This window comes from Vigna angularis, chromosome 1, assembly GCF_016808095.1.
Source record: "Vigna angularis cultivar LongXiaoDou No.4 chromosome 1, ASM1680809v1, whole genome shotgun sequence".
Lineage (NCBI taxonomy): Eukaryota > Viridiplantae > Streptophyta > Magnoliopsida > Fabales > Fabaceae > Vigna > Vigna angularis.
The window spans coordinates 1,636,410-1,661,265 of NC_068970.1; the positions used below are offsets into that span (position 1 = coordinate 1,636,410).

At 33.4% G+C, this 24,856-nt stretch overlaps 3 protein-coding genes across 11 annotated transcripts; 2 read left to right on the forward strand and 1 right to left on the reverse strand.

The window, feature by feature from the left end:
* Positions 1–311: 311 nt before the first annotated feature.
* On the forward strand, positions 312–6,538 carry LOC108320235 (mitogen-activated protein kinase 15). Of its 3 annotated transcripts, none has more exons than XM_017551622.2 (11): positions 312–838; positions 977–1,108; positions 2,660–3,068; positions 3,206–3,333; positions 3,430–3,489; positions 3,892–4,041; positions 4,126–4,281; positions 4,360–4,571; positions 5,036–5,137; positions 5,258–5,418; positions 5,752–6,538. In XM_017551622.2, the coding sequence occupies exons 2-11, from the start codon at positions 1,085–1,087 to the stop codon at positions 6,024–6,026; spliced, it is 1,677 nt and encodes a 558-aa protein (XP_017407111.1). In that variant the 5' UTR covers positions 312–838; positions 977–1,084; the 3' UTR covers positions 6,027–6,538. The 3 variants fall into 3 exon arrangements, with proteins under 3 accessions (XP_017407111.1, XP_017407116.1, XP_017407100.1); XM_017551627.2 differs by having other exon boundaries at positions 312–786; XM_017551611.2 differs by having other exon boundaries at positions 312–1,108.
* Positions 6,539–8,621: 2,083 nt separating this feature from the next.
* LOC108335572 (uncharacterized) lies at positions 8,622–11,894 on the forward strand. Its single transcript, XM_017571609.2, has 3 exons — positions 8,622–9,271; positions 9,606–11,132; positions 11,313–11,894. Exons 1-3 carry the CDS (start codon positions 8,864–8,866, stop codon positions 11,736–11,738), a joined length of 2,361 nt encoding a protein of 786 aa, XP_017427098.2. The 5' UTR covers positions 8,622–8,863; the 3' UTR covers positions 11,739–11,894.
* Positions 11,895–12,689: 795 nt separating this feature from the next.
* Positions 12,690–23,039, reverse strand: LOC108347171 (uncharacterized). Of its 7 annotated transcripts, none has more exons than XM_052878986.1 (14): positions 22,710–23,039; positions 21,535–21,616; positions 21,087–21,190; positions 20,331–20,457; positions 19,688–19,782; positions 18,190–18,313; positions 16,965–17,045; positions 15,902–16,000; positions 15,551–15,709; positions 15,397–15,457; positions 15,208–15,284; positions 14,161–14,205; positions 13,567–13,737; positions 12,690–13,479 (listed from the first exon to the last, which is right to left on the reverse strand). In XM_052878986.1, exons 1-14 carry the CDS (start codon positions 22,745–22,747, stop codon positions 12,910–12,912), a joined length of 1,833 nt encoding a protein of 610 aa, XP_052734946.1. In that variant the 5' UTR covers positions 22,748–23,039; the 3' UTR covers positions 12,690–12,909. The 7 variants fall into 7 exon arrangements, with proteins under 7 accessions (XP_052734946.1, XP_052734943.1, XP_052734952.1 ...); XM_052878983.1 differs by having other exon boundaries at positions 13,567–13,740; XM_052878992.1 differs by having other exon boundaries at positions 15,208–15,278; positions 22,710–23,038.
* Positions 23,040–24,856: the final 1,817 nt, after the last annotated feature.

The window sequence follows — 24,856 nt, forward strand, 5'->3', positions numbered from 1 at the left end:
ATCATTACTATGTGTCTTGCAGAATTTAATTAATAATAATATTTATATTATATTTACTTATAATCATGAATTACCTTATACTTAAAATCATGAGCTTTTATAATAAATTTCATAAAAGTCATACGAAACAATATATCAAAATTAAACCTGAAAGAATTTATTTTTTAAGCTATTAACTAAAATTGCTTTCAAATATAATTTTAAAATAGTTGCAATAAAAATAATTCTATTATTACATATGAAAATGATTGAATGAAATGTTGGAAGTGAAAAAAAAAATGATTATAATAGCCGTCGTTTTAAATTGGAGTGATGTTGGAATCATGATACCTGTAGTTAATTGGGAGTCCTTGTTCCTTTATCAGTGTTTCTGTTTCCGAGCTTGATACATCCTCCCACCACCACACCCTTCTTCATCATCAACTACATTGCACTGATTCACCACTTCTCTCTTTCAGATCCAAAACCTTTTCCTTTTCTCACTCCCACTTCTCCATTCTAACCTCTGGAATTCGCTTCTTCAACTCCCCTCTTTCTCCCTTTCCCTTTCTTCTGGCTCTGTTTATTATTTTAGTATTCGTCCCCTTTAGCCCTTTTAGTGATTATCGCCACAAGATTAGTTTTTTCGGCTTGTTCTATGCTTAATTCATTAGACTAGCTCGTTCTCCTACGTGATCTCTTACTGGGCATTTCAACAACACTTTTGGTACCGCCGCCAAATTGTCTATGTTGCTCTTGTTTCCACTTCCGTGTTCTCCGCCCCTGTACAGTACTGTGTAGTGTATAGTACGTTCCTTTGTCACAACCGTTGTTGATTTTAGCTACCAAATTTTACTGGGTCTGCCTTCTCATTATTGAGCTCTAAAGTTTTTTATTATTTTTTTTTTATTCTTCTTCTTAATTTATCCTCTTTTTCTATTTTTTTATTTTGCACTTTTATTTGACTTTTGCATTTTCATCATCCCTCGTGATCCAGAGATTCTTGTGCCATTCTAAATTAACTGGAAGTGGGAGTTTAGTGATTTGAATTTGGGTTACGGTTGGGGTGTTCAATCATTATCGAGTTTTATGCTTAGTTTCCAATATGCCTCATGATCAGAGAAAAAAGGTATAGTAACTCGATCAACATGGTAGCACATTGGGTAGATGTATGTTTATGTAGCGTAGCATGGTAGATTTTTGTGAAGAGAATTATTACTCCATGTTTTGTTATTTCTGCATCTGTACATAGCTTGGATAGGATTTGTACCCTTTGTATTGAATTTTGTTCTTTCAAACCTTCCAGTAATTCGCGGTCCCTGTCACTGCATACACTTTTTTACATCTCTTTCTATTCATTCTGAATGTATTTTTCATATGGCATTATGCCTGGTTCCCAGTTATTTTGGCTTGTGAGATGTACTGCAAAAAGTTTTTCATCTTTTAAGCTTTTTTGTCAGCTATTTTGGTTCATAGCTTATCTACTGAGCGCAGATCATTGCAATGGATTATCTTATAAACTTGTTCACTTGTTCATGTCAGTTTAAATCTTATAGCACATAGGAAATCTTTTTCATGAAACAGAAGGCTGAATAATCCGCCATTATATAACAAATATGAAGTATTACTTTTGAGATAGGGATAACATCCTTACATTCTCTCTTTTTCCATCAAATACATGGCTTATTAACTAGAAATCACTGATCGCTTTAGTCTGCTTTAACTTCCCTTTTATGTTGGGAGTTTGAGCAATATTAGGTTGGCTATCAATGGCTTAAAACCTTTATCGTTTACTGGGGCTTGGTACCGGCTGTTACAAGATCTCGCTGGACATTTTCAATCAATCATTAATGTCTATATATTTTAAACTAGATATATGCTCTTGATGTACTAAGGCAATAACAAAGCTTGAACCAGGACCTTGTGCTTCAAGATTTGAAAGTAGCTCAATGTTTCAGTTTACTCTCTCTTTAGAAATGGCATATGTTATTCCTAACTTCTCTCTTCTTCTTTTTTACCTTTTTTGGTCTAATTTATTTGAATAAATTAAGCTAATTTAATTTATAATTTTATACATTTTCCCTTTTAATAGCAGGTTTTTTGGATTTTATCTGAATCAGACATGCATATATTCTACAGTTTTAAACATTTTTTTTATTTTAATCTTTTTAAAATTTACCTAAACTTTTGAGCCCGTGCAATATTTGAGATACTTGTTACTACAGCCAAAATAAGTATGCCGGTGATGTAGTTAGTTTTAGTATTCTTTTTCCCTTTTCCTTGTTACATTTTAACTGGGTACTTCAAATTGTGCTTTAATGATTTTTTTTTTTTAAAAGCTACATGAAACATATACTATTTGTTTCATTTCCTTTTTTATAAATTCATTTTTTTTATATTTAAGATCTCTAGAAAAGAGAATTTTCCTTACTGTTACAGAATTGAGTCTAATGTACCTGGGTGATTTTTTAAATCTCCTGTATAAATTAACTACATTTATATCCATTGTCTAAAAGCTTTTGTGTAGCTTTATTCTTTTCTGTTTGTAGATGCTGTGCTTGCTACTTGTATAAGATATGAAACCTTAATCTGGTTTCATGTGTGTTGCTGCTCATTTAAATCATGACTTTGGCTTTACTTGGTATATTGAAGCAGAGTCTAATTTGTTGTGTTTATGCAGTCATCTGTAGATGTAGACTTCTTTACAGAATATGGCGAAGGGAGTAGATACAGAATAGAGGAAGTGATTGGCAAAGGAAGCTATGGTGTTGTTTGCTCTGCTTATGATACACACACAGGAGAGAAGGTTGCAATAAAGAAAATCAATGACATATTTGAACACGTTTCTGATGCCACCCGCATCCTTCGTGAGATCAAGCTTCTTAGACTCTTACGCCATCCTGATATTGTGGAGATCAAGCATATTTTATTACCTCCTTCTAGAAGGGAGTTCAAAGATATATATGTTGTATTTGAACTTATGGAATCTGATTTACATCAGGTCATCAAAGCAAATGATGATTTGACTGCAGAGCATTACCAGTTTTTTCTCTATCAGCTTCTTCGAGGCTTAAAGTATATACACACAGGTTATGATCTTTATACTTGGCTAACTTTTGTTTTTAAATTTCTCACTGTACCTTTTTCATAGTTAATGTTTTATACGAAAACTAGTTGCTAAATCACAACCATTGTGGCTGATTTAAACTTGTTAATGGGTTTGTAGCAAATGTTTTTCACCGAGATCTGAAGCCGAAAAATATTTTAGCAAATGCTGACTGCAAACTGAAGATTTGTGACTTTGGTCTTGCCAGAGTGGCTTTCAATGATACACCAACTGCTATATTTTGGACAGTAAGAATATTTTTCTTATGAAATACTCACCTTAAGCGAAGTTTTCCTTCTCTGGTCATCACATGTTGTTTATGCTCACCAATTGTATCCTCACAGGATTATGTTGCTACACGGTGGTATAGGGCTCCTGAATTGTGTGGATCCTTTTTCTCCAAGGTTCAGTATCTGTTAATTTTTTTTTATCCTGGATCACTGCTTTCTTTATCTCATTTATTATTGCTTGGAATCTAAAAATTGGGAACATGCTTACCTCCCCCACATCCTTTTTGTCTCTTTCCTCAAGCCAATATGCTAGCATTCCAGGAAACTTTTGGAAATTTATGTTGTTTAAACTGCTGTCAACTTAATGTACAAAAGAACCTTTGTTGAGACTTGAGCTATTTCATCAAGTTTTGTTTTGTACGCTAATGTTTTCCAATTGAAAAGGTTTAGCTTGACAGTTAAATAATTATTGGTTATGTATTGTTTACTTTTAGTCAAACAAACAAAAAATGAATGATTGTTATTGTTTGTGAAATGACAATGGATAATTAATGTTACAATCTTCTTTTCTTTCAGTATACCCCTGCTATAGACATATGGAGCATTGGCTGCATTTTCGCAGAACTTTTAACCGGGAAACCTCTTTTCCCAGGAAAGAATGTTGTCCATCAATTAGACCTCATGACTGATTTTCTTGGAACACCCTCTCCTGAAGCCATTGCTAGGGTCTGTTGTTCATTTGCCAATCCTTCTAGCAAATTTGTGTCCTTCATTTTTTTGCTTAATATAGCCTTGGAAGTATATTAACAGGTACGGAATGAGAAAGCTCGAAGATACTTGAGTAGTATGCGCAAGAAGAAGCCAGTTCCTTTCTCTCAAAAGTTTCCCAATGTAGATCCCCTTGCTCTTCGGGTTTTAGAAAGAATGCTGGCATTTGAACCTAATGATCGACCTACTGCTGACGAGGTTAAATTTCCATCCATCTTTTAACTTTCCACACATCATGATTAGTTTTAATCAGAATACTGTGTATGATTTATTTAGGCTCTAGCAGATCCATATTTTAAAGGCTTGGCCAAAGTTGAGAGAGAGCCTTGTTCTCAGCCAGTTACCAAGATGGAGTTTGAATTTGAGAGACGTAGAATAACAAAGGAAGACGTGCGAGAGCTTATATACCGAGAGATTCTGGAATACCATCCAAAGATGTTAAAAGAACATCTAAACGGAGAAGAGCCAACAGGATTCATGTATCCAAGGTACTGTTGTCCGAACTTGCACCGAAATTTCTATTTCACTTCTCACTCCTTTGCTCAAGTATGCTTGACAATATATTTAAATTCAACATGGAGTGATATACTATATAGCAATCAAATAATAACGTTTGGTCAGCCTTTTTGTTCTTCTTCTCCACTTCTTCTGCATTTGCTCCTTCTTCTAATGATTTCCGTGTTTACCATAAGATAGAATTTTTTTCCTCCTTCACCCAAATTATTCTTATGTTGTTCTGCTCTAGATCCTCAACCATCCTAAACACTTCCTTTGGATACCTACTTTTAATGTTGTTAATGAATACTTTTTAAAACTTTACCTGGAGTTTATATTTGTTGAAATATAATATTAACTGCAGTTTCATGCTTATATAGTCATGTAAACTTTCAATCCTACTTTACATAGTACATCACTTCAGCATTTTTTATATGCTAACACGTCTTTCAAATAGTGCCGTGGACCATTTCAAAAAACAATTTGCATATCTTGAAGAGCATTATGGAAAAGATGGAACTGTTACTCCACCTGAGAGGCAACATGCATCATTACCCAGGTATCCTAATTTTTATTAATGGTTCTGAAAACATGGCTTTTCTCTTTCACGATTGCTTCTTTATATTTATTTTCTCTTGAACTGCACGCCAACTGTGCTGATTTGAGACTGTAAATGCAGGCCATGTGTGTTGTATTCAGATAACGAAAGGCAAAATATGGCAGTGGTTGCGGATGATCTCTCCAAGTGTAGCATCAAAGAAGTTGAGAAGCCAGCGATAGACAAGACCGGTGGTATCCCAATGACCAGGCTTCCTTTACCAGCTCCTCAAAATATTAAAGGTCTGATGACTAATTGTAGTATGTATTTTGCTTTTCCATTTCCCTTTCTTTCCTGATCTCATATATGTGCAAGGCATACATTGTCTTCAAAGAGTGTGTGCTCGTTGTTGAGGCTTTTTTCTTTTTATTCATTGGCTTTTTACATACCCAATAAGAAGTATGTTTCTGGTAGTGTGAACTTGTTCTTGCTTCTGTCACATGATGGGGAGTTATCTGTGAATGGCTGAAAACAGTAGGACTTGTATTACTGAAATAGATTTGTGGGTTTTTTGAGATTCTTTTGATGAGTGTATTTCAAGCTTACTTATTTCTAATTTGGTTCACATGTCTCAGGTGTTGCTGCACGTCCAGGAAAAGTTGTAGGTTCAGTACTGCATTACAACAACAGTGGGGTGGCCGGGACTGAGCAGCGGAAGACGGGTAAAAACTCATCTGTTTCAGCCAAGTATGCTGCTCAAAGCTGTTCATATCCAAGAAGAAACCCAAACTGTAAAATTGAGAGGGCAGTTGAAGGAATTGAAGGTGCTAATGGACTTCAGACAAAGCCTCAATATCTAGCACGCAAAGTTGCTGCTGCTCAAGGGGGACCTGGTGGTAGTTGGTATTGATTTTGGGAATGTTGAATTTATGCCCTGCAATTGCCTTGTGCCATCATATTAGAGTTTGTTGTTCATACAGAACCAGATCAATCAATCATCTGAATTGAACAAAGATACGAGTGGCCGTAGCATCAACAACATCAATCAGTGAGAGAGCTAAAGGGATTATAATCTAAAGAAGTCTCCAGCTGATGTTTTATTAGATCTTGCGTTTTGCTTCACCAATTTGAAGTTTGGAAGGTTCAACATGGTGCAATTCTTTCTGTCTCGTTCGTTACCAACAGAGAAGGAATGATCTGAAAAACATGGAATGAAGGCAATGCAGCTGCTGGTGCTGCTAATTTGTGGTGTTCACTTGCAGAATATAAGTGCTTTGTATTGTCTTGGTCAAACAATCCCATCTTTCTCTGTTTCTTCAGGTCAGGTTTGAGGCTGTCTCTCTTCCAATGGAAGAGTTTAATTAATAAATTGTATCCTTAATTGTTAATTGAATGAAATATCGTAAACTGTTTTAAATTTAATTATATATGTATAAAATTATTACAATCAAGTAAAGATTTGATAAAGATTAAATAATTATAAAAATGATTAAACATGTTGATTCAGTAAAGTTGAGAATTGTATATCCTACAGTGTATTATATTGCATGAACGAAATTATATAAAGAAAAAAAAATGTGTAATTAAAATTCTGATTATGAGAAACTTACCTTGAAAATATGAGTAAAATATGTGAACATCGAACATGTTAAATTATTAAAAAGATATGAAAGTTTTTTTTTTTTCAAAAATCAAGATTTCTTTAAACAAATTGAAATTAAGAGAGTAAAAGAAAATAGATAAAATAAATGTTTTATGTTATTTATTAAACTAAGGATTTAACAATTTAAACAGTTTCACTTAGTATCAAACATTATCATGTTAAAAATAAATATAAAATATAAAAAATAAGTAAAAATAATCAAATATATCTCTTTAAAGTTATTTGATTCAATAAAATTGAGATTTTTGTTTTTTAAAATGCACAATACATTATTTAAACAAAATTAAAAAAATTAAATTATGATTAAGATTGAAATAAGAGAAAATATGATAAAAGTTTGAGTTTTTAAAATTTTAAGCCTATAACTAAGATATAAAAAAGGAAAATTGTGTAGAAAAAAAATTTAAAATTAAAGACTATAGATAACTATCAATGAGTTTTTGAAGCTCGTTAGCGAGCTACAATTATTTTAATAATTTAAAACGTAAAATATGTATGAGATATTGGCATAAACACAGTATAAATATATAAATAGTCATCTTCATCCTTATGTCAATTTAAAATGCTGAACATTATACTAATATTGAAAATTTTCATTAAAATTAGGATAAGTTTGATTGATCAATATCTATAAAACATATTTATTTCTTTAATATTTTATGACAATTGTTTGATGAAAGAAGCTGATTAGAAACTAATATAAGATCGGGAACTAAATTAAAAAATAACTTATAAATCTAACTGTAAATTGTGGAATAATTTAGAGACCTTCAAAATAATTCAACTTATTATCACTATTATTCAAGATTTGAGTAAACGAAATAATAAACATTAAATATGTTTTCAGTTCAAAACTAATCCTTGTTAAGAAAAACTAATAGTATTTAAGATTTGCAAAAGTAAAACCCAATCATTGATAAAATAATATAAATATGAAAATAAAATAAAACAAAGTTACATTATTTTATATTGTTTATATTCTACCTTGAAATTAATAATTAGGTTTTATGAATTTCATTTGGTATGATCAACATCTATTTCTGAATATGATTTAGAAATGAAAAAAAAAAAGTTGTTTCATGATAACCATTTGACTCATGTAGGAATAAAATAATTATAAAAAAATATTTGTAAAGAAAGAGAGAAAGTTAAATGTAACGTACTGTAATATTAAATGGGTGCAAGAAAATTTTAGATGTCAAAACATTATTGTGATTTCGTAAATATAAATAAATATATTAAATCAAGTTTGGTCTAATCAATGGCTATAAACAGTTTGGGATGAATTTGAAATGATCACAGCCAGTATTCCCAAATCTGGTGCATAAAATGGTAGCACGCATGAACAGCCTAATCACAAAATTTATGTATTATATTGACATCTTCTTACATTAATTTAAGTAAAATTAAATATCTATTTTAATAATTTACACAATTTAACACCAATATTTATATTACACTTATTAAAATTAAGCGATAGGTTCAATAAAATGATGGTGTAGAGAAACATTTATAGTACGATAACTTTAAATTTTGTCTTATTTTATTTGTAGTTTGAATCGCATTAATATATCCAACCGTATACTCCAAGGTTTATGCCCCAATGACACGGCCTGATTATGTAACTTGCAATCCACAAACATGAAATTCGGCAGTGCTGTATATTAACAAAATGTTTGATTAGGTTTCTTCTAAGGAAGAAATTGGCATGGAAAGAGTCAAATGGCAATTATTTTGAGGATGTGTACTATGTCACATAATAATGTCACACAGTATGTCCATAATTTCATGCTTTATCCAAATGATGTTTGCTAAAGTTCTAATATGAAACCTTGAGGAAATTTAGCAAAGAAAGCAACGTTAACCCTTTGGACAAGTTAGTGAGCAGAAAGAAAAGCTTGAAGTTACTCTTATCATGCCATACCACACCATGAGCGTGCCCCCAAAGCTTGCCATTCTCATTCTTGTATAAAACTCTCCTTCTGTCATCACACTTCTATAAAACTTTCATTATATATCACATCATCTTTTGTCAACCTTCAACAAATTCAGTGGTTGCATATTGCAGCTAGCTTTCATGTACAATGGAAGGAGAGGGAAGCATTCATGTACAAGTGGATGAACTCCAAATGGTGAGGCTCAGCGAAACCATCAGCATAGGCACCACCATGTTTGAGCCTCGTGGCCTCAGCAGCATAGACAAGTTTGACAGTAACAGCACTGTCAATTCTGTCTCTCCAACAACCTCAGCACCGGAAAAGAAGCTCACCCTTTTTGCCCTCCAGCTTGCAGTGCTTGAAAAAGCAGCCACCGGGTTGGGAACTCTCGGTTTCATATGGGCAACCGTTGTCCTTCTCGGTGGTTTCGCCATCACCTTAGAAAAAACCGACTTCTGGTTCATCACCATCATACTTGTTGTTGAAGGAACCAGGATTTTCAGCAGGAGCCATGAACTTGAATGGCAGCACCAAGCCACATGGTCTATCACTGAGGTAGTGGTAATCCCCTTCACAAAAAGCAATACTTTTAGAGATTTTTAAAATTAATAAAGTATTCTATCTTTCGTTAAAATATGTATGTATTTATGAATAGACATCACTGAAAATATATGCTTGGTTGTTGGTAAGTAAATCATATCAATAAACTCTAGCATACTGCAAAGACTTTGCTAGTACACATCTTTTTGCATCCAATTTGTATCGAGATATATAAAAGATTGAAGCTTACCCATGTTAAAAGCTTGTGTTCTTTTTTTAGCATTTGCTTTCAATTGGAATACCATAACTACTAATATTGTTTTGCTTTGATATTTCTCATTTGATTCAGAACCATCACCACCAATATGTTGCAGCTGATGCTACCCCAACAAGGACACCAACTAGGATGTGGGTTAGCTCAGATGTTCCACTCCTACCATATGCTAAATGGTTTTTCCTTTCAAGGCATGTTAGTAGGCTTCTCTATTGGCTACAGCTTCTTTCTGCAACAGCTTGTGTGGTTCTCTCGTTAATAAAGCTCGTGATGCATAACTACGGAGAGGTGGCAAAGGGAGACACTGACAAGAGGAACCGCAAATCAGCTCTTTCCATCTTCTATGCGTTGGCTCTTGCAGAAGCTCTGTTGTTTCTGATGGAAAAGGCCTATTGGGAGTGGCAAGTCAGCTATTGCAAGCTGTTGGAAGAGGTTAACAAGGAGTGTGAGTTGGGGCCACGGGGAATGGTGTCCACTAGAAGGTTCTTCTATGATGCCTATTCAAGATGTGTCAATGGAAGCATATTTGATGGCTTGAAAATGGATATGGTGAGTTTCTCTATGGACTTGTTGGCTTCTAACTCACCTGATGAGCAGCTCATTGGAGCAAGAATTCTTAGACAGTTTTCAGTCAGTGAAAGATTTTCTGATGATACCCTTCAAAAGATTGGAATTGATATATCAGTGGCGGAGAGACTAGTTGAGATGTTGAATTGGACAGACCCTAAGGAGGAAGAGATTAGGCTCTCGGCTGCAGAGATTTTGTCAAAATTAGCTGGCAAAAAGCAGAACTCTCTCCGCATAGCTGGAATACCAGGAGCAATGGAATCAATATCATCCCTTTTGAAAACTAATAGGAGTGTAATTCCTGCAGCTGATGAGATAGGGGAAAAGAAACTTGTATTTGATCACCAATATTATGGGTTCTGTACATTTAACCAATTGGGACTCCTCATACTGAAAAAACTTGCACGTGATCTTGACAACTGTGGAAAGATTGGAAACACAAGGGGCCTTCTTCCAAAGATCATAGACTTCACACATGCTGAAGAATGGTTGCTGAAGAGTGAAAATGTTACTTCAACGCAAGTCGTAACCGTGAAGAGATCTTTGCAACTGGTGAAGATGTTGGCTAGCACTGTTGGCACTACTGGGAAATATCTTCGAAGAGAGATTTCGGAGATAGTTTTCACCATCAGCAATATTAGAGACATTTTGAGACATGGAGAGAAGCATCCTCTTCTACAGAAACTGGGCATAGAAATTTTGACCAGCCTGGCATTGGAAGAGGATGCAACGGAAAGAATAGGGGGCACTGGTGGAGTGCTTAAAGAACTTTTCAACATTTTTTTCAGGCACAACATACCAGAAAATCAGAAACATATAAAAATTGTTGCGGGTGAGGCCCTTGCAATGCTGGTTTCGGAAAGCAAGAATAACTGCCATCGAATTTTGAAGTTGAGAGTACTAGAAAGGCTCGAAGAAGCATTGAAAGATCCATTGCTTCGGGTCAATGCAGCTAGAATTCTAAGAAATTTATGCACCTACAGTGGACCAGAATTGTTCAACCAGCTAAATGGGGTAACAACTGCAGCACCAATAGTAAGTGTTAATCTCTGACCATTGTTATTATTTGAAGCGATCATTAGTGTTTTGGTTTTGCTGAGATAAATTTCTCCATAAACACAAATAAAATAAAATAAACTTATACACATTTAGAGAAGCTAGGATGAGGTACTTTTTGACGTTCATGAGTTTACTTATCATTTTTCATTGCTGCAGATACTTAAGGCGATCTTGTCAGAAGAAAACAAGATACAAGAAATGATGATTGGACTAGCTGCAAATGTTTTCAGATACATGACTACTCATGAATCAAGCATTGTATTTGAAGAAGCTGGAATCACCGAGGTTGAACTAGCAAACAAATTGGTCCAGATTCTGAAGAAACACAAGTATCCCCCAACCAAGGTCCCAAGGATAAGGAGGTTCGTGATAGAGTTGGCTATTTGGATGATGAAAGACGAATCAGAAAACATAGACACCTTCAAGGGAATGGGAATGGAAGCGGTGTTGGAGGATGTCTTAGAGACCACATCGGAGCTTGAAAGCTTTAATGTTTTCTCCGGCACAGTTGGACTTAACCGGCACAATATAACAACTCAGTCACTCGTTGACATGGCACTGAAATTGATGGAAGATAGGTAAACCATCATGGACCATATTACTACAGTACAAAATCAGTTATCCATGTTAGCCTAGTGACACTAATGTTGCCTGTGTGTGGATAAACTAAACTGCTGTAGATTCTCCAAAGGACAAGCATGTTTGCTGCGGCTGAAAAGAACTTATTCATTGATTTTCCAGATTCAATGTTGAACTTGAAATAAATTATTGACATTTTACTTCTTATGCCTGCATGCTTTCTCTGAAACAATACGAAGTTATAACTTCAATTATGAAGGATCCATTTTGACCAAACTCGAAATTATGGGGCTTTTCTTAGCTCAACTAAGGCTTCCAGTTACATGGATTTCAAATGTTTTGGCGCTGTAGTTAAGGATGCTAATAAAATTATCGCATGAAAACATCTCGGGAGAAAAAAATGACATAGCAATCATGGAAAATTTTGCAGTCTGTTTCCTCGTATAAAAAACAGAAAATATTAAAGTGGAGTCAATGTAATAAATGTCAATGACATCACAGAAGCCTCCAAATAACTCCAATAATGCAGCTCGCAGTCCCGGTTGTCCAGGACATTTACGTCAGGATAGCATACCTTTGCATAAACTGTTCTGCGACCTCTCTGAAAGCAAATCTTTGTCGCACACTCATAAATTAAAGGTGAAAAATAACTTGGAAGTATTGAATTATTTGTAAATATTTAAATAAGTTTTGATATTCTAAGAGTTTGAATTAAGCTTAGTTACTTTTTAATTAAATCTATGATTAGGATTTCTTTAAGATTCCATTAAGTATCCTAAAATAATTCAAGAATTTACAAAATAATTAGATTAGCCAATTGATTTTAAATTATTTGAAATATCTTAATCAAACATATATAGTTGACAAAACCCTAACAAAACATAAACACATCTGAAGCGAATCAACACTTGATGGGAAGGAAAGACGAGAGCATCCAGAATATTGTTCAAATACTGAGTACAATGGAGAGAATGTTTCCCATTTAAAGTCATAGGCAGCAAAATATGACAAATCTCACTTACAGTCAAAGAATATTGTTTGATTTGTTAGTTGAGAATCTAAACATAACAAATTTACACACGAGCACCTATTTCTTTGGTACAAACTATGAATTTTTTTAGTTACAGAAACAACGTATAAATGAGAATCAATCATCTGATCATAATGGCTGTGGCTATTTGTTTTTGAAAAAATTGAAATCCCAACGACGCATTAAGCCGTCCATGGCATGGCCTGGGGGATTCCTGACAACAGTTACTGTGGCTTTTGTATTGTGTGATATGTCAGTCTCTGATGAACTTTTCAAACTACCAGAACTGCTGCTATGAGCAGAATCACTTGTGTTGCTGGACTCAATTACTGATGATGTGCCTGTTGATGCTGGCGGCAGTGTTGGCGGCTGTGACTGTGACTGCAACTTTTCTGATGAAAGACTTGGCACAGGACTTGGTTTGGAAACCACATTTTGAGAATGGTTTGCTGAAATGGAATATGACTCGCCTTCTAATGTCTCACATTCTTCTGAAGCAGAGGAAGTGGTTTTAGATTTTGTTGAATCTGTGCTGTGTTTGAGTGAGGAAGATTCTGTCTCCATAGATCTTGAATTCTCTTGTGAGGAAGCATCTTTATCTGACGGCTCTATAGCCGCTACAGACACAGTGCTAACGCTACTTGTTGGTTGTTCGGCATTTGAATTTCGTACTTCCAGGTCCTTCAGTGACTCCATCACTGCTTCCTTGAACATCTGAATAGCATGGACAAATCAAATGTAAGGAGGATACAGAATGCTCACCAGGTGTTAGATTATGTAGAAGTCATCAAGTCAACTCACTCTTTCCTCCTCCTCAGAAGTAGATGGAAAACCTGCAAGGTCATCCAGTTGATATTCAACGTATTGATCATCTTCCAATGCGGCTGGAACATGGGGTCCAAAAGGATCACCATTTGACAATTCAAAGCTAATCATTGATGATGGTGATGGAGAATGATCACCGCCCTTTTCCTGCTAAACAAAAAAATCATGAAAAATGTGAGACTCTAGTTATACTTTTTTGCTTATTGCTGTACTCTTTTGCTTATTTATTATTTCATCACCAGCACTAAAGGTAGATATGTGCATATATCACATCTTGAAGCTCAGGTACACAACATTTTTAGGAAACTGTTGATTGTCATGGCATCATTACTTATTTAGAAACAGCAATTACTACTATTTTCATGACAAGACAGGAAACAAAAAGTGATTCTAATCACACCTTTTTTTGGTAGTTTGGATGCTTACTTAGTTACCACCAAACCCATTTGGTGCTTGATAACTAAAGCCATACATGCATATATGGTTTACAGAAAAAAATTATAATGCATTTTTGAAGAATAAGGGAAAACGTTTCAATAATGTGAAAAGTAAAAAGTGAGTTGGAAATACCTCGTGTTCATGACGTTCATCTTTTGAAGAAATATCAGATGGAACCTAAGAAAAGTCATACAATATATTACTTTAAAAAATAAAAGCCATGCAAATTAAAGAATTTAAACAAGATCATCATATAGGTCAAAGAGCCACATCTTTGATGGCCATGCGAAAGCCATTTGACATGTATGAATACATTGGATTTTAGCAAAACCGCACAAAACGCTCTCCTCTGATGTTAGCCAAATGCAATCATCTAAGTTTAATATCCGACTTGAGGATTCTTATGCAAAAATATATTTTAGGATCAGGATAATCTAATGCTAGTAAGGGAATGCCATGTTATGAGAGAGAAGATACAATAATAAAATAAATGGTGGTGGACCCTACCATGCTATACTTGTTTTTGTCTTTCTTCTTCATAACGAGATCACCATCCTATTTTTTAATGGTTAAAAAAATTGTTTTTGTTCCTTACTCATTTTTAATTCAGTTCCTAGACACAAAAAATCAATTTATTTCCAATATGAACAATCATTTTTAGTGACATATGTGAAAATAACACAGTTTTTGCCCAATGAAAATTGATGATAACATCCAGAGATAAAAATGTAAATTTCTGGTCTCTTTACATATTCATTTTCAATTTGAGCTGTAGACTTCACCTTGTTATTACTCCAACAAGTAGTAAATCAAAATTGAAAACAACAATATGCATAACACAAAAACTAAATTAAAAACCTGTTTCATTTAAGAAACTCTGTTCTATTGTTATATAGCTAGTCCCTAGCCTGGGTAAAGAAGGGTCTATGGTTTCATAGCCAGTCCCAAGCATCGGTAAAGGAGGAGGGTTGTGTTAGGCTCTCAACATCTAACGTAAAAATCATTGATATACCAAAGATGGATCACTCATAACTTTTTTAATATAAGAAAATAAAAAAAGAATACATGGATATGAACCAAAATTATATCCTAACCCTTTTCAAAATGCAGGGTACATTTCCTCAGCCAAACATATTTACATGCCATAATAACAGTAAATTAGAGTTGATGAAGACAAACCTCCATTCTACTCATTGGTCGTCTTGAACGAACCTGCTCAATGGCATTTATCGTACTGCTTGCTGAAGGTTCTGCATCTAACAAAGAAGCATGTAAAAGGTTTGCAAAAATGGAAGGTACTAAGAGCTGATCCTCATACAAATCAATATAGCAGAAAAAATTAAGAGAATATAGGTACTTAAGTCATGCCTTTGTTTCTTGATGATGATTCAATGTTGTAGCCTAATTCATGCATAGATCTCCAAACATCCTGAGGGAAAAAAGCCAATTTTTAGAAGATGTACAAGATGGACTATTGAAATCCAAATAAAGTGGAACCAATGAGATGCATTGCTGATTTTACCTTACCAAAGTAATCATTCACAGGGTCAAAAAATGATTCCCCAACCTCATCTTCCGGAGGTTGCAAAACATTGTGAAAAAAAATGTTTATGGAATCAAAGTAAAACTGAGGACGTGGAGAATTGTGATCTCCCTCAAATTTAATTATGTTTTTGTCTCCCTACAAAGTGTGGACAGCAATATTAAAGATTAAAATAACAGGGATAAAACAAAAAGAAAATCCAATAGCATAGAATATATAGTATAATTAAAAGAATGGGTCAGTGTCTGCTTGGTTGAGATTATTATTGAACAAATAATCACATCTTTCAAGTCCTCCAAGGAAGCTGGCATAAGAGAACTCTAGACATACCATGTAAGCCTCAAATATCCGATCAGAGTGATGGGGCTGTATAAAATCATCCTCAATGGCATGCCCAAGTAAAGCTGGAACAAAACAAGATTTCGCCACCTGCAACATAAACAAATAATTAATTAATATGGAGAACATAAAAATGAGTAAAACCAATAGGAATAAATTTGTATTGTTTTCTCCCCCGGATATTTTCAATAAGTTTTGCATACAATTCAGAATATTGATTTCTGAGCTTTTGAACGCCAGATATGCTCAAGAGGAAAACAAAACACTTGTCCACGTTATTTCTGTTAGTGTTGCATCATTATATGGACAAAAATTAGATCCTGAAAAAGCCTAGTACGTGCTTGGATTCCCTTTCAGGTGCTTCAAACAGAAATCCATACACATTCTAATGTTGCCAGTGATCCCACAAAGTAAGGGACACAAATTAGTAGTACTTAGCCAGTATAGGTATTCAATCAACTATACTGTGCGCTCTGCAAGTTCAGTCATTAGCACCCAAAAAATTGAGACATACTTTAAATTGGTTACGATTAGAATTATACAAATTAAAAAGTAAGAAGAACAAGAAGATGCACGACTGCTCCACTTATTACCAAAATAAATCCTTCAAATAAAATTTTCTGAACTATTTGGAACTATGTACTATTTGCATCGAACTACAACTTTCCTTAATTCACTAACAAAAGTTTCTCTCCACCTATGATCATAGCAATTGATCAATTTAATCTACAAAAAACTTAACCTGAAATTTTTAAGGCAATATATATTTATGAATTACTGACTAAGTTATGTATAAGCTTGGAGATTAATATAACTGACTGACTGATTGATAAGTGTATGCTACTGCCAATTGTTAACAAAGCACGGGTACAGTTGGTAATTTTAACTTGTATAGAAAAATGGTAAGAAAAAACAAAGCAGTAATAACTTACAACTTTTTTTGTCAAACTAACTAATCAATCATTTTATAAAATCAGGAAAGTGATACTGATTTCTTTCAATAAAAGACTCCTCTATCATAAAATAAAAGTTAAATAAACAAAGGATAAACAACCTTAATGGTATTGAGGTCCGTTATATCAAATTTTGCCTTCTTTTGAATAGCTCTTCGCATGTACTGGATCGCAAACTTCACCTGTAACAAGAAAAATGAAACAAAATCCGCCTAAAAGTGAGTTATGGCTCTAAGAAGTTATATCACTGGTTTCTAAGTTTAAATATTTGGGATCAATATCACAAAATATAGGGTAATGCAAAGTAGGTAATTCAACCTCTTCTGTACAAACTTTAAGGACCCTAGACATGTTATGGGGGTTTCTACAAGTTACCAATGGACCCCAACATTACAAGAAATGAATAGCTTTTCGATCAAACTTCAGCACCGCTTTAGCACATGTCCATTGAAGAGAAGTTTTATGTAGCAGAAGAGGAATTTTTGGGAGGATCATTAAAGAGAAAGAAGTACTTAGAGCTTTAGCTAAAGGCAGAAATTAGCTCAAATGTATTTTTTTTCCACTGAAATGGTACACAAGACAGCCAATTGCTATCCAGTAACCTGTGATGCATGGACATTGTACTTCATCTAACTTATCCATATCCAATATGCACGGAATTCAAAATTCATATTTATCGAGTGTCCTAGAGCAACTGATTCTGTTTTTGCATGTGTGCATCTCCCTCTATAGCTACAGATATGTACTAAGCGGTTATAAATGGGTTCTAAAATAATCTAACTAAACTGAATTTTAAAATAGCAATAGCAACAAATAAAATATGTAACATTTCAAAAATTTTAAATCTATAAAATTAAATACTTACATGCACAAAAACAAGACATTAGTTAAACTTCATAACAGAATGCCTATATGAAATTACAAATGAAGGGCCAATTTGGTTCATGGGAATGAGATTAACCATAAATGTGAAGAGGAAGAGTAGAAGTTAACCAGGAAATTACACAAAGATTTGGGGCCCTTTGGGCAGGGAAGTTGCCAGACCTTCAAAGGTCTGCATCTGTTTCTAAATTTACTTTAGTGTAACTAAGGAATTTCCCCAATTGTAAGGAGCTATACTCCATTTCTGATCAGTAAAATTTTCCATTTACAAATTCCACAACACAATTTTTGGTCGTGCTAACAGGTCATGAAAAGCTATTAATGTCACTTCCGATCAAACTTCTTTATTTCAAGTCAAATATCAGTGAGGCATGCCAGCTTAGACTGAAAATAGTTTCAATAACCTCAAAGTAAAGAACCAAAAGTAATCTATGATATACTCACAGTGAACTTCGGAAGACGAATTTTATATGTATCTACAAGTTCCATCATCAAATCAACCAAATCAGAAAAGGGACTGTCTAAAACCATCCCTGCAATTGAAGGATCCTCAGCTCCATACATAAGGCTGCAAGTAATAAAATCATAAACTGTTCAGAGAAAAACCATATGCATTAGCTAAAATGTAATGTTTGAATAGCTATAATCACGTACTAATATTTAGTGCACTTATCAAGGAGAACTATTCAAATAAAGCAGTATTATTTGAATAGTAAAACAGATACAGAACAACTAACAACTTTCCTAGTATAGTAAAACACGTGATGTAATTCAGCCTCAGGATAAAAGCAGTATTATACACAATCTAGTAAAAAAAGGACTAAACAGGCTGATGTGACCCGAAAGCTGGAAAACTAGTTAGACAAGTAAAAGGTCCATGTATGCATTCATATTGTTTAATTTTTTAGTATTTATTTTTCATCTAGTAGCAAGACATACACTTATCCATTTATATTAATTTAAATTTTATCTGAATTGATTTATTATGATTTTATATGTTGAATGATCACGTATTTGAACATGATTGAACTAATTAAGCATGAATAACACCTACATCAGTTCAATAAATGACGTGTTTTTTAAAAACATCAATAGAAACCTCCTCTCACAGGCCATTTTAGCCACTCAAGGTTGTCAAATTGAGATCTTAACTAAGACCAGGAGAGGGATGAAGGATCATAAATTGTGTGGTTCTAACATAGACTGCAAGATCTTACTGAAATTAAAAAATATATTAATATATCTAATACAAGTAATAATATAATAAACTTCAGGGAAGAATTTAGATATTTATTTAATAGTTATTCTTTCACAATATTTGAAATGATTCTATATTGAAAAGTGTGGGGAGTAAAAAGAGGACGGACAAAAATCAGTCCACGTATCTTGCATTTCAGAAGAGGAAAAAAAGCCCAATTTGTGGGTTTCAGTAACAAAAAGAAAAATATGAGGAAGAACTTCTTTAGCAGTTCAGCTAGCCCTAAAACTTCACATACCAAGAAGAAGAGAAACGCTACATTGCACCATCACAGACAAGAAACTCACAGACCAGAGAACAGACATGGACACAAATATAACAAAGCAATCTGTCTGAGATGTGTAGAGAACAAATGAGAAAAAATGGGTCTTGTGCCTTCCAGGTCACACAACCCAAACACGAATTTTACAATACTGTAGCGAAAATCCAATGCACAATACTTCAGTGACTGTAGCATCCTACAACCATTGCCATATAATAACAAAATCTTAAATGAGGAAGCATTATACCAATTGTTGGAAAAATTTTAGTTGCAATTTACAGAAAAAAGAGTAACTACAAACAAATTCCAATATCTTGCTACGGTCCTAGACAGTCCCTTTTTCACTGGAAAACCTTTCCTAAATCTCATTACAAAAGCAAGTTCAAAGCAAAACGTGGATGATGATGATGATGAAAAACTACCTTGTTACAGCTCCCATTGACCGACCCCACAAGCCAATCAAAGAGACATTTCCATCATCACGCAGATAGTTGACAACAGCCTTCAGATCATCCTTCTGAGAATAGCAAAGGATAACAAACAATCATTTCATAAAGAAAGACAACAAAGCAAGTAGTGGAAACATGTGTACACAGACTCCCAGCAAAGAAAAAACTGAACATTTCTTGTTCTAGTGTGACAGAAGATAATTGTCCTGTCCAATCATATCTAAGTTTCACAGTTTCCACTGATGACACAGACATATTGCTATTAGAATTACTAAATTTAACTTGGACTAATAATGTTGGATCAAATTCACAAAAACCAAAACCAACAGCTTGCAAGTTCTAGAAACTATCTTTAGATGAGGTTTACTTATGTGTATTGCGTCCAATATGCATGCTAGTCCACATAAGGAAATAATAGAACTTTGAACTTGTCAAAATATCTCTTTCATTTAATGTCCTTCTCACACTTACTCGAAATAATTACGTAGGAGAGATAAGAGAAAAAATCCATATGCCCCATGACAGTGGATAAATGACACAATAATAAGACTATGCATATTAATAATAAAACAACAAAATTTGATGTTTTTTAAAAGGCTATTGAGAAAGCACTTACTTCATTCCAGCCAAGAGTAACATGCTCCCCTCCAGAAATTCCCGATCCCGAGAAATCCAGAGTAAAAACTGTAATATTTGAGGGAAGTAAAATTATAGCAGCTTCACTAGCATCAGCCCTGCATCCACTGTCATACAAACACATAACTCAGTCAGCACAACCCTATAAAATTTGAAATCTATAAACTATCCAATGCCATACATACACTATTGTGCACAGATATGATATTACATATCAGATATGTATCTGATACGGCTATTCTTAAGAAAATATAGGATATAATTTGTGCAAGATAGATATGTATGAAAACTCATAAATCATGGCAAATATAAAATAATTTCAATTCAGATTAAGAACATAATTCTTGGATATTACTAAAAGCAAAATAAAAATGAACAATTGTTATTATTATTATCATAACTCAATGGTTATTGTGTCCTACAAACAGCAATAATATCAATCTCATTCCCTTTCTGAGCATCATTCCTGACTCTATCAGATATTCATAGATGTGAGTCAATGATATATCTAAGTATCAGTATCAAATACCTATCCGTGAAACGCCAGTATGGGTGCTTTATAGATCATACACATCAGCAAAGAAAGTCACAGAACACATTATAATTTGTCATTATCTAAATTTCATACACAATCTAGAAAGCACTCTAAAACTTTCAGAAGAACTTCTATAGTTTCAGAGGAACTGTTTAAAGCAACAGTGAGCTGGCTAAGAAAAAAGTAACACCCGACAATCACCTGTTTCCATGACAATATATAACACAAGGCAGGGGCTTTCCTTCAGGACTGACTATCGGCATGTAATGGCTGCATTGAAGAACATCACCCCGACTGTTTTTTATCTGCAGAATATCAAATCTACATGACAGGCTGACCATGCAGGTTGTCAACAAAAAATGATAAAGTATGACTGAATAAATTGGCCATGATGGGGAAAAAGTTAAATCAACTAGGACAGAAGTTTTAGAACATCACTTACATACACTGTATTTAAAATACAAGTTCAATTGAGAAATAATTCTCCTAAAATAGAATTTCAATTCTGATATTTTTCTCATCATATTATAGTTTCACCTTCTAAATGGTAACTATAAAATAAGATAAAAACCATCTTCAATGCATTTCCACATGGCAAATGCTGAAAACAAATTTGCAAATGCACTGAATTATGCTATTTTAAACTTACCTCTACATCCTTCCGTTGATACCATTTCCCTTTCAGCATGAACTCCTGCTCCAATAAATCACTTTTGGGGTCATATTCAGCTCTGCATCCAAATAAAAGATATGATCTCTTTACTTAAAAGATGAAGTTAAATACGAAACAAAGATAGTGTAAATAAATCAGCTAGGCGAGTACTGATACACATAACACAAGTCCCTGTTCATCTTTAGGTATAATTGCTGAGATATTTCTTGAAGTAAAAGTTTGTAGCTATTCTGTGACAAGCATACTAAATAGAAGTGTATAGCATGTATAATGTTATCTCAAGGCCTATATTGCAACTAGGCATCTATTAATACCTCGAGATTCCAAAGACGCACCTTTTCCGTAAAACTCCTGGGCATACATATATACATACACACACATTCAAAGCAATGAATCCTTTCCTTTTTGATTTCTTCTTTCAAGAATAATAAATTTGATAGATCTCACTTTTCAGAATATAAAAATTCAAAAAGCAATAAGCAACTGAATATTGGGCATAAATAACCAGTCAACAACTAATTATCATATGTGTGTTTGGATAAGTTAAAGTTTATATGTCTATGATACGTCTATCATATCAATACCACGTAAAGTTACACGACAGGTGCGTCCATTCTTCAGAACACAAAAAGAACGAATCCATAACAAAAGAAACTAAAACTCTAAAATATAAAAGACCTTTTTTCTTGCTGGAAGAATGAAAATCTAACATTGAACATGAGGTGACAAGGAACATCCCCAGGATAGCTTAAAATTAGATCTCAATTTCCAACCAAACAAACAGTTAACCAAATTAACATGATGTGATAGCTCCCAAAAAAACATGCTTTTGAAAAAAAAGAGGCAAAGGAAGTGGAATTCTGAATCTACTTGCATCTGCTTCAGTTTTTTCCCTTTTGAAAAAGAAAAAAAGAGTTGTGGAGATTCACAAAGAAACTTAAATTCAATTGCGAAAGCCAAGCTGAGCTGGGGTTTTCCAAGAACTAAAAATCAAAACTTTAAATTGAATACCATCGCTTTCAAAGTGAACAGCACCAAGAAGAAGAAGATACCCCATCTGGGGATTTTGGAAAGAGAAAAAGAGAATAGTTTGATTCGAAAAGGTGTTTGGATGTAAAGGATGGGATACTTGGAGGGAAGAAAATTGATACCTTGGTGGCCGGATGATGAAGTTGACAAGCTGTTCCATAGATTCAAACGATCAAGGCGATGATACGTTTCAGCTCTTCAAGCAACTATGCCTTCAACGCTTAAGAATTATTGTATCATACGTATATTTGCAAGGGAGAAAGAAGAACAAGAAGAACAAGAATGACAGGAAAAATAAAATAAAAAAGCAGGGAAAGAGAGAAAGTGTGAGAGAGAGGGAGAGAGAAATGGAAGGGGGTTGGTGACAGTTTTATCAGAGAAAGAAGTAAAGAAGAGAAAACAGAGGGAGAAGGAGAGAAGCGTTGTGGGCTTGTGGTGGGTCTCTGTGTCTCCAACTTGTGCTTTTCTTAAAAAACTGAAAAAGTACACTTGTCATTTCTTTTTTCATTTACATCACTCTTAGCATTATTTTCCAAGATTACCAAGAATCGTTGTAAGTTAAACTAAACTATATAGAACACGGAAATTAATAATAGTATATATTTTTTAAGTATATAAATACTTTTATATTGTATTAATAACTTTGTTGATGGTATTTTAAAAGCTACATTCAAAAAGCTATTTATATCGGTTCATGGTTTCTCTTAATCCATTACACTAAAAAGCTATTTTTATTTGTAATACTTTAATTGTGTTGAGAAGTGTGTCCTAAATAACATCTTTTGCTTTACACGGTATGATATGAATAGTCGTAGATGTGAGAAGTTATCAAGAATGAGTTTATTTATCAAAGCCAATTCTTTGGTAAAACTAGTTGATGAATTAGTTCACAAGTTAGTTTATAGTTTATAGTTTTTAAGTTAACTCAAAATCTTGAGTTTCTAACTTGTAAATTTTAAATTCAATTTTAAGTATGGATGACAATATTTATTTTATAATATATTTTCATATTCATATTCCATAAATATTGAAATTTTGTTACATTATCATCTCATTGATATCTGATGACTAAGAATATTTATACATTTGTCTTTTATTCCTTTAAATAACATTAATTAAGTAGATTTTTTTTATAAATAAGTTACCATATACAATGATATTATTAAGTATTTAATGTATAAAAAAATATATTTGTAACTAATAATTTTATAAATACAAATTAAGAATATTAAATAAATATTGGATAAAAGACAATTAATGATACATAAGAATAAAATTGATTAACTTATAAATAAGTTAAAAAAAATTAAGAAAGAGTTAATGTATGTGTTTTATATAATTAAATCAAGCTTTCACAATTTATTCAACCAAATTAATCGATCACAATTCAATAGTACTCTATACTACACACAATCATTCAATCAATTATTAAAACATTGATATCATATAGATTCAATTTCTAAAATAACATGTATTAAGTCGGATATACATGAAACCCACACTTATTATAAAATTTATTTATAGTGGATTTGAGCAAAAGAAATAACGTATATGGCTCCACTTGGCACATATACATTATAATAAGATTAATTCTCTATAGCATGGTCACTCAGACATGTTATTTTTTCAAACCAAATCTCATTATAGGAATTTCCTACAACTCTCACCACTTAAACTTCATTCTTTGTATGAGTCTACGAGTTTAGTAGAATTAAGACGACTTCACAATTATAACTCTCATTTTATACATGCCTTAACACTTTCATAATGAAACAATCCTCTTTATAATTACTCTCATTCATACAATAAACAAAGATGATAACTTTCATAAATTATAAAACACCATTTCCTTCCAAATTAGAACACTTTACTGATCACCACGTGCGTTTTGTGCAAGAACCAACACTTAGTGTCAAATTAGTGGCACCCAACATCAGATAATTGACACCGAAATGACAGATCTTGACCAATAATTTTGGAGGAATCAAAATAATATATCTAAGGCTCTAACTAGTTATAGAGCCTTAATCTTAAAGTAAGTAATTTATTCAAGTAATCATCGAGATATCATATTGAAGTTTGATGTTCTCATATCCGTTAATGATTTGCGTAAGCACATAAACAAGATCAATAGTGGTGTAGGAGAAAAAATGAAATGAAATTCACTTATAACCTCTATTTCACTAAATCCATATAATATAATATTATCCATATTTTCTAAATCCAAAAGCCCAAAAATAAACTACCAATATACTTGTCAAATCCATGT

Coding starts and splice junctions, on each gene's coding strand:
- LOC108335572 (XM_017571609.2), top strand. CDS start 8,864: ATGGAAGGAGAGGGAAGCATTCATGTACAAGTGGATGAACTCCAAATG. Junction 9,272..9,605: donor CCACATGGTCTATCACTGAG/GTAGTGGTAATC, acceptor CATTTGATTCAG/AACCATCACCACCAATATGT. Junction 11,133..11,312: donor TAACAACTGCAGCACCAATA/GTAAGTGTTAAT, acceptor TCATTGCTGCAG/ATACTTAAGGCGATCTTGTC.
- LOC108320235 (XM_017551611.2), top strand. CDS start 1,085: ATGCCTCATGATCAGAGAAAAAAG. Junction 3,334..3,429: donor CAACTGCTATATTTTGGACA/GTAAGAATATTT, acceptor GTATCCTCACAG/GATTATGTTGCTACACGGTG. Junction 3,490..3,891: donor GTGGATCCTTTTTCTCCAAG/GTTCAGTATCTG, acceptor CTTTTCTTTCAG/TATACCCCTGCTATAGACAT.
- LOC108347171 (XM_052878983.1), bottom strand. CDS start 22,747: ATGGAACAGCTTGTCAACTTCATCATCCGGCCACCAAG. Junction 18,314..19,687: donor TCAATGGGAGCTGTAACAAG/GTAGTTTTTCAT, acceptor TATTACTTGCAG/CCTTATGTATGGAGCTGAGG. Junction 15,285..15,396: donor ATCATCATCAAGAAACAAAG/GCATGACTTAAG, acceptor CTTCTTTGTTAG/ATGCAGAACCTTCAGCAAGC.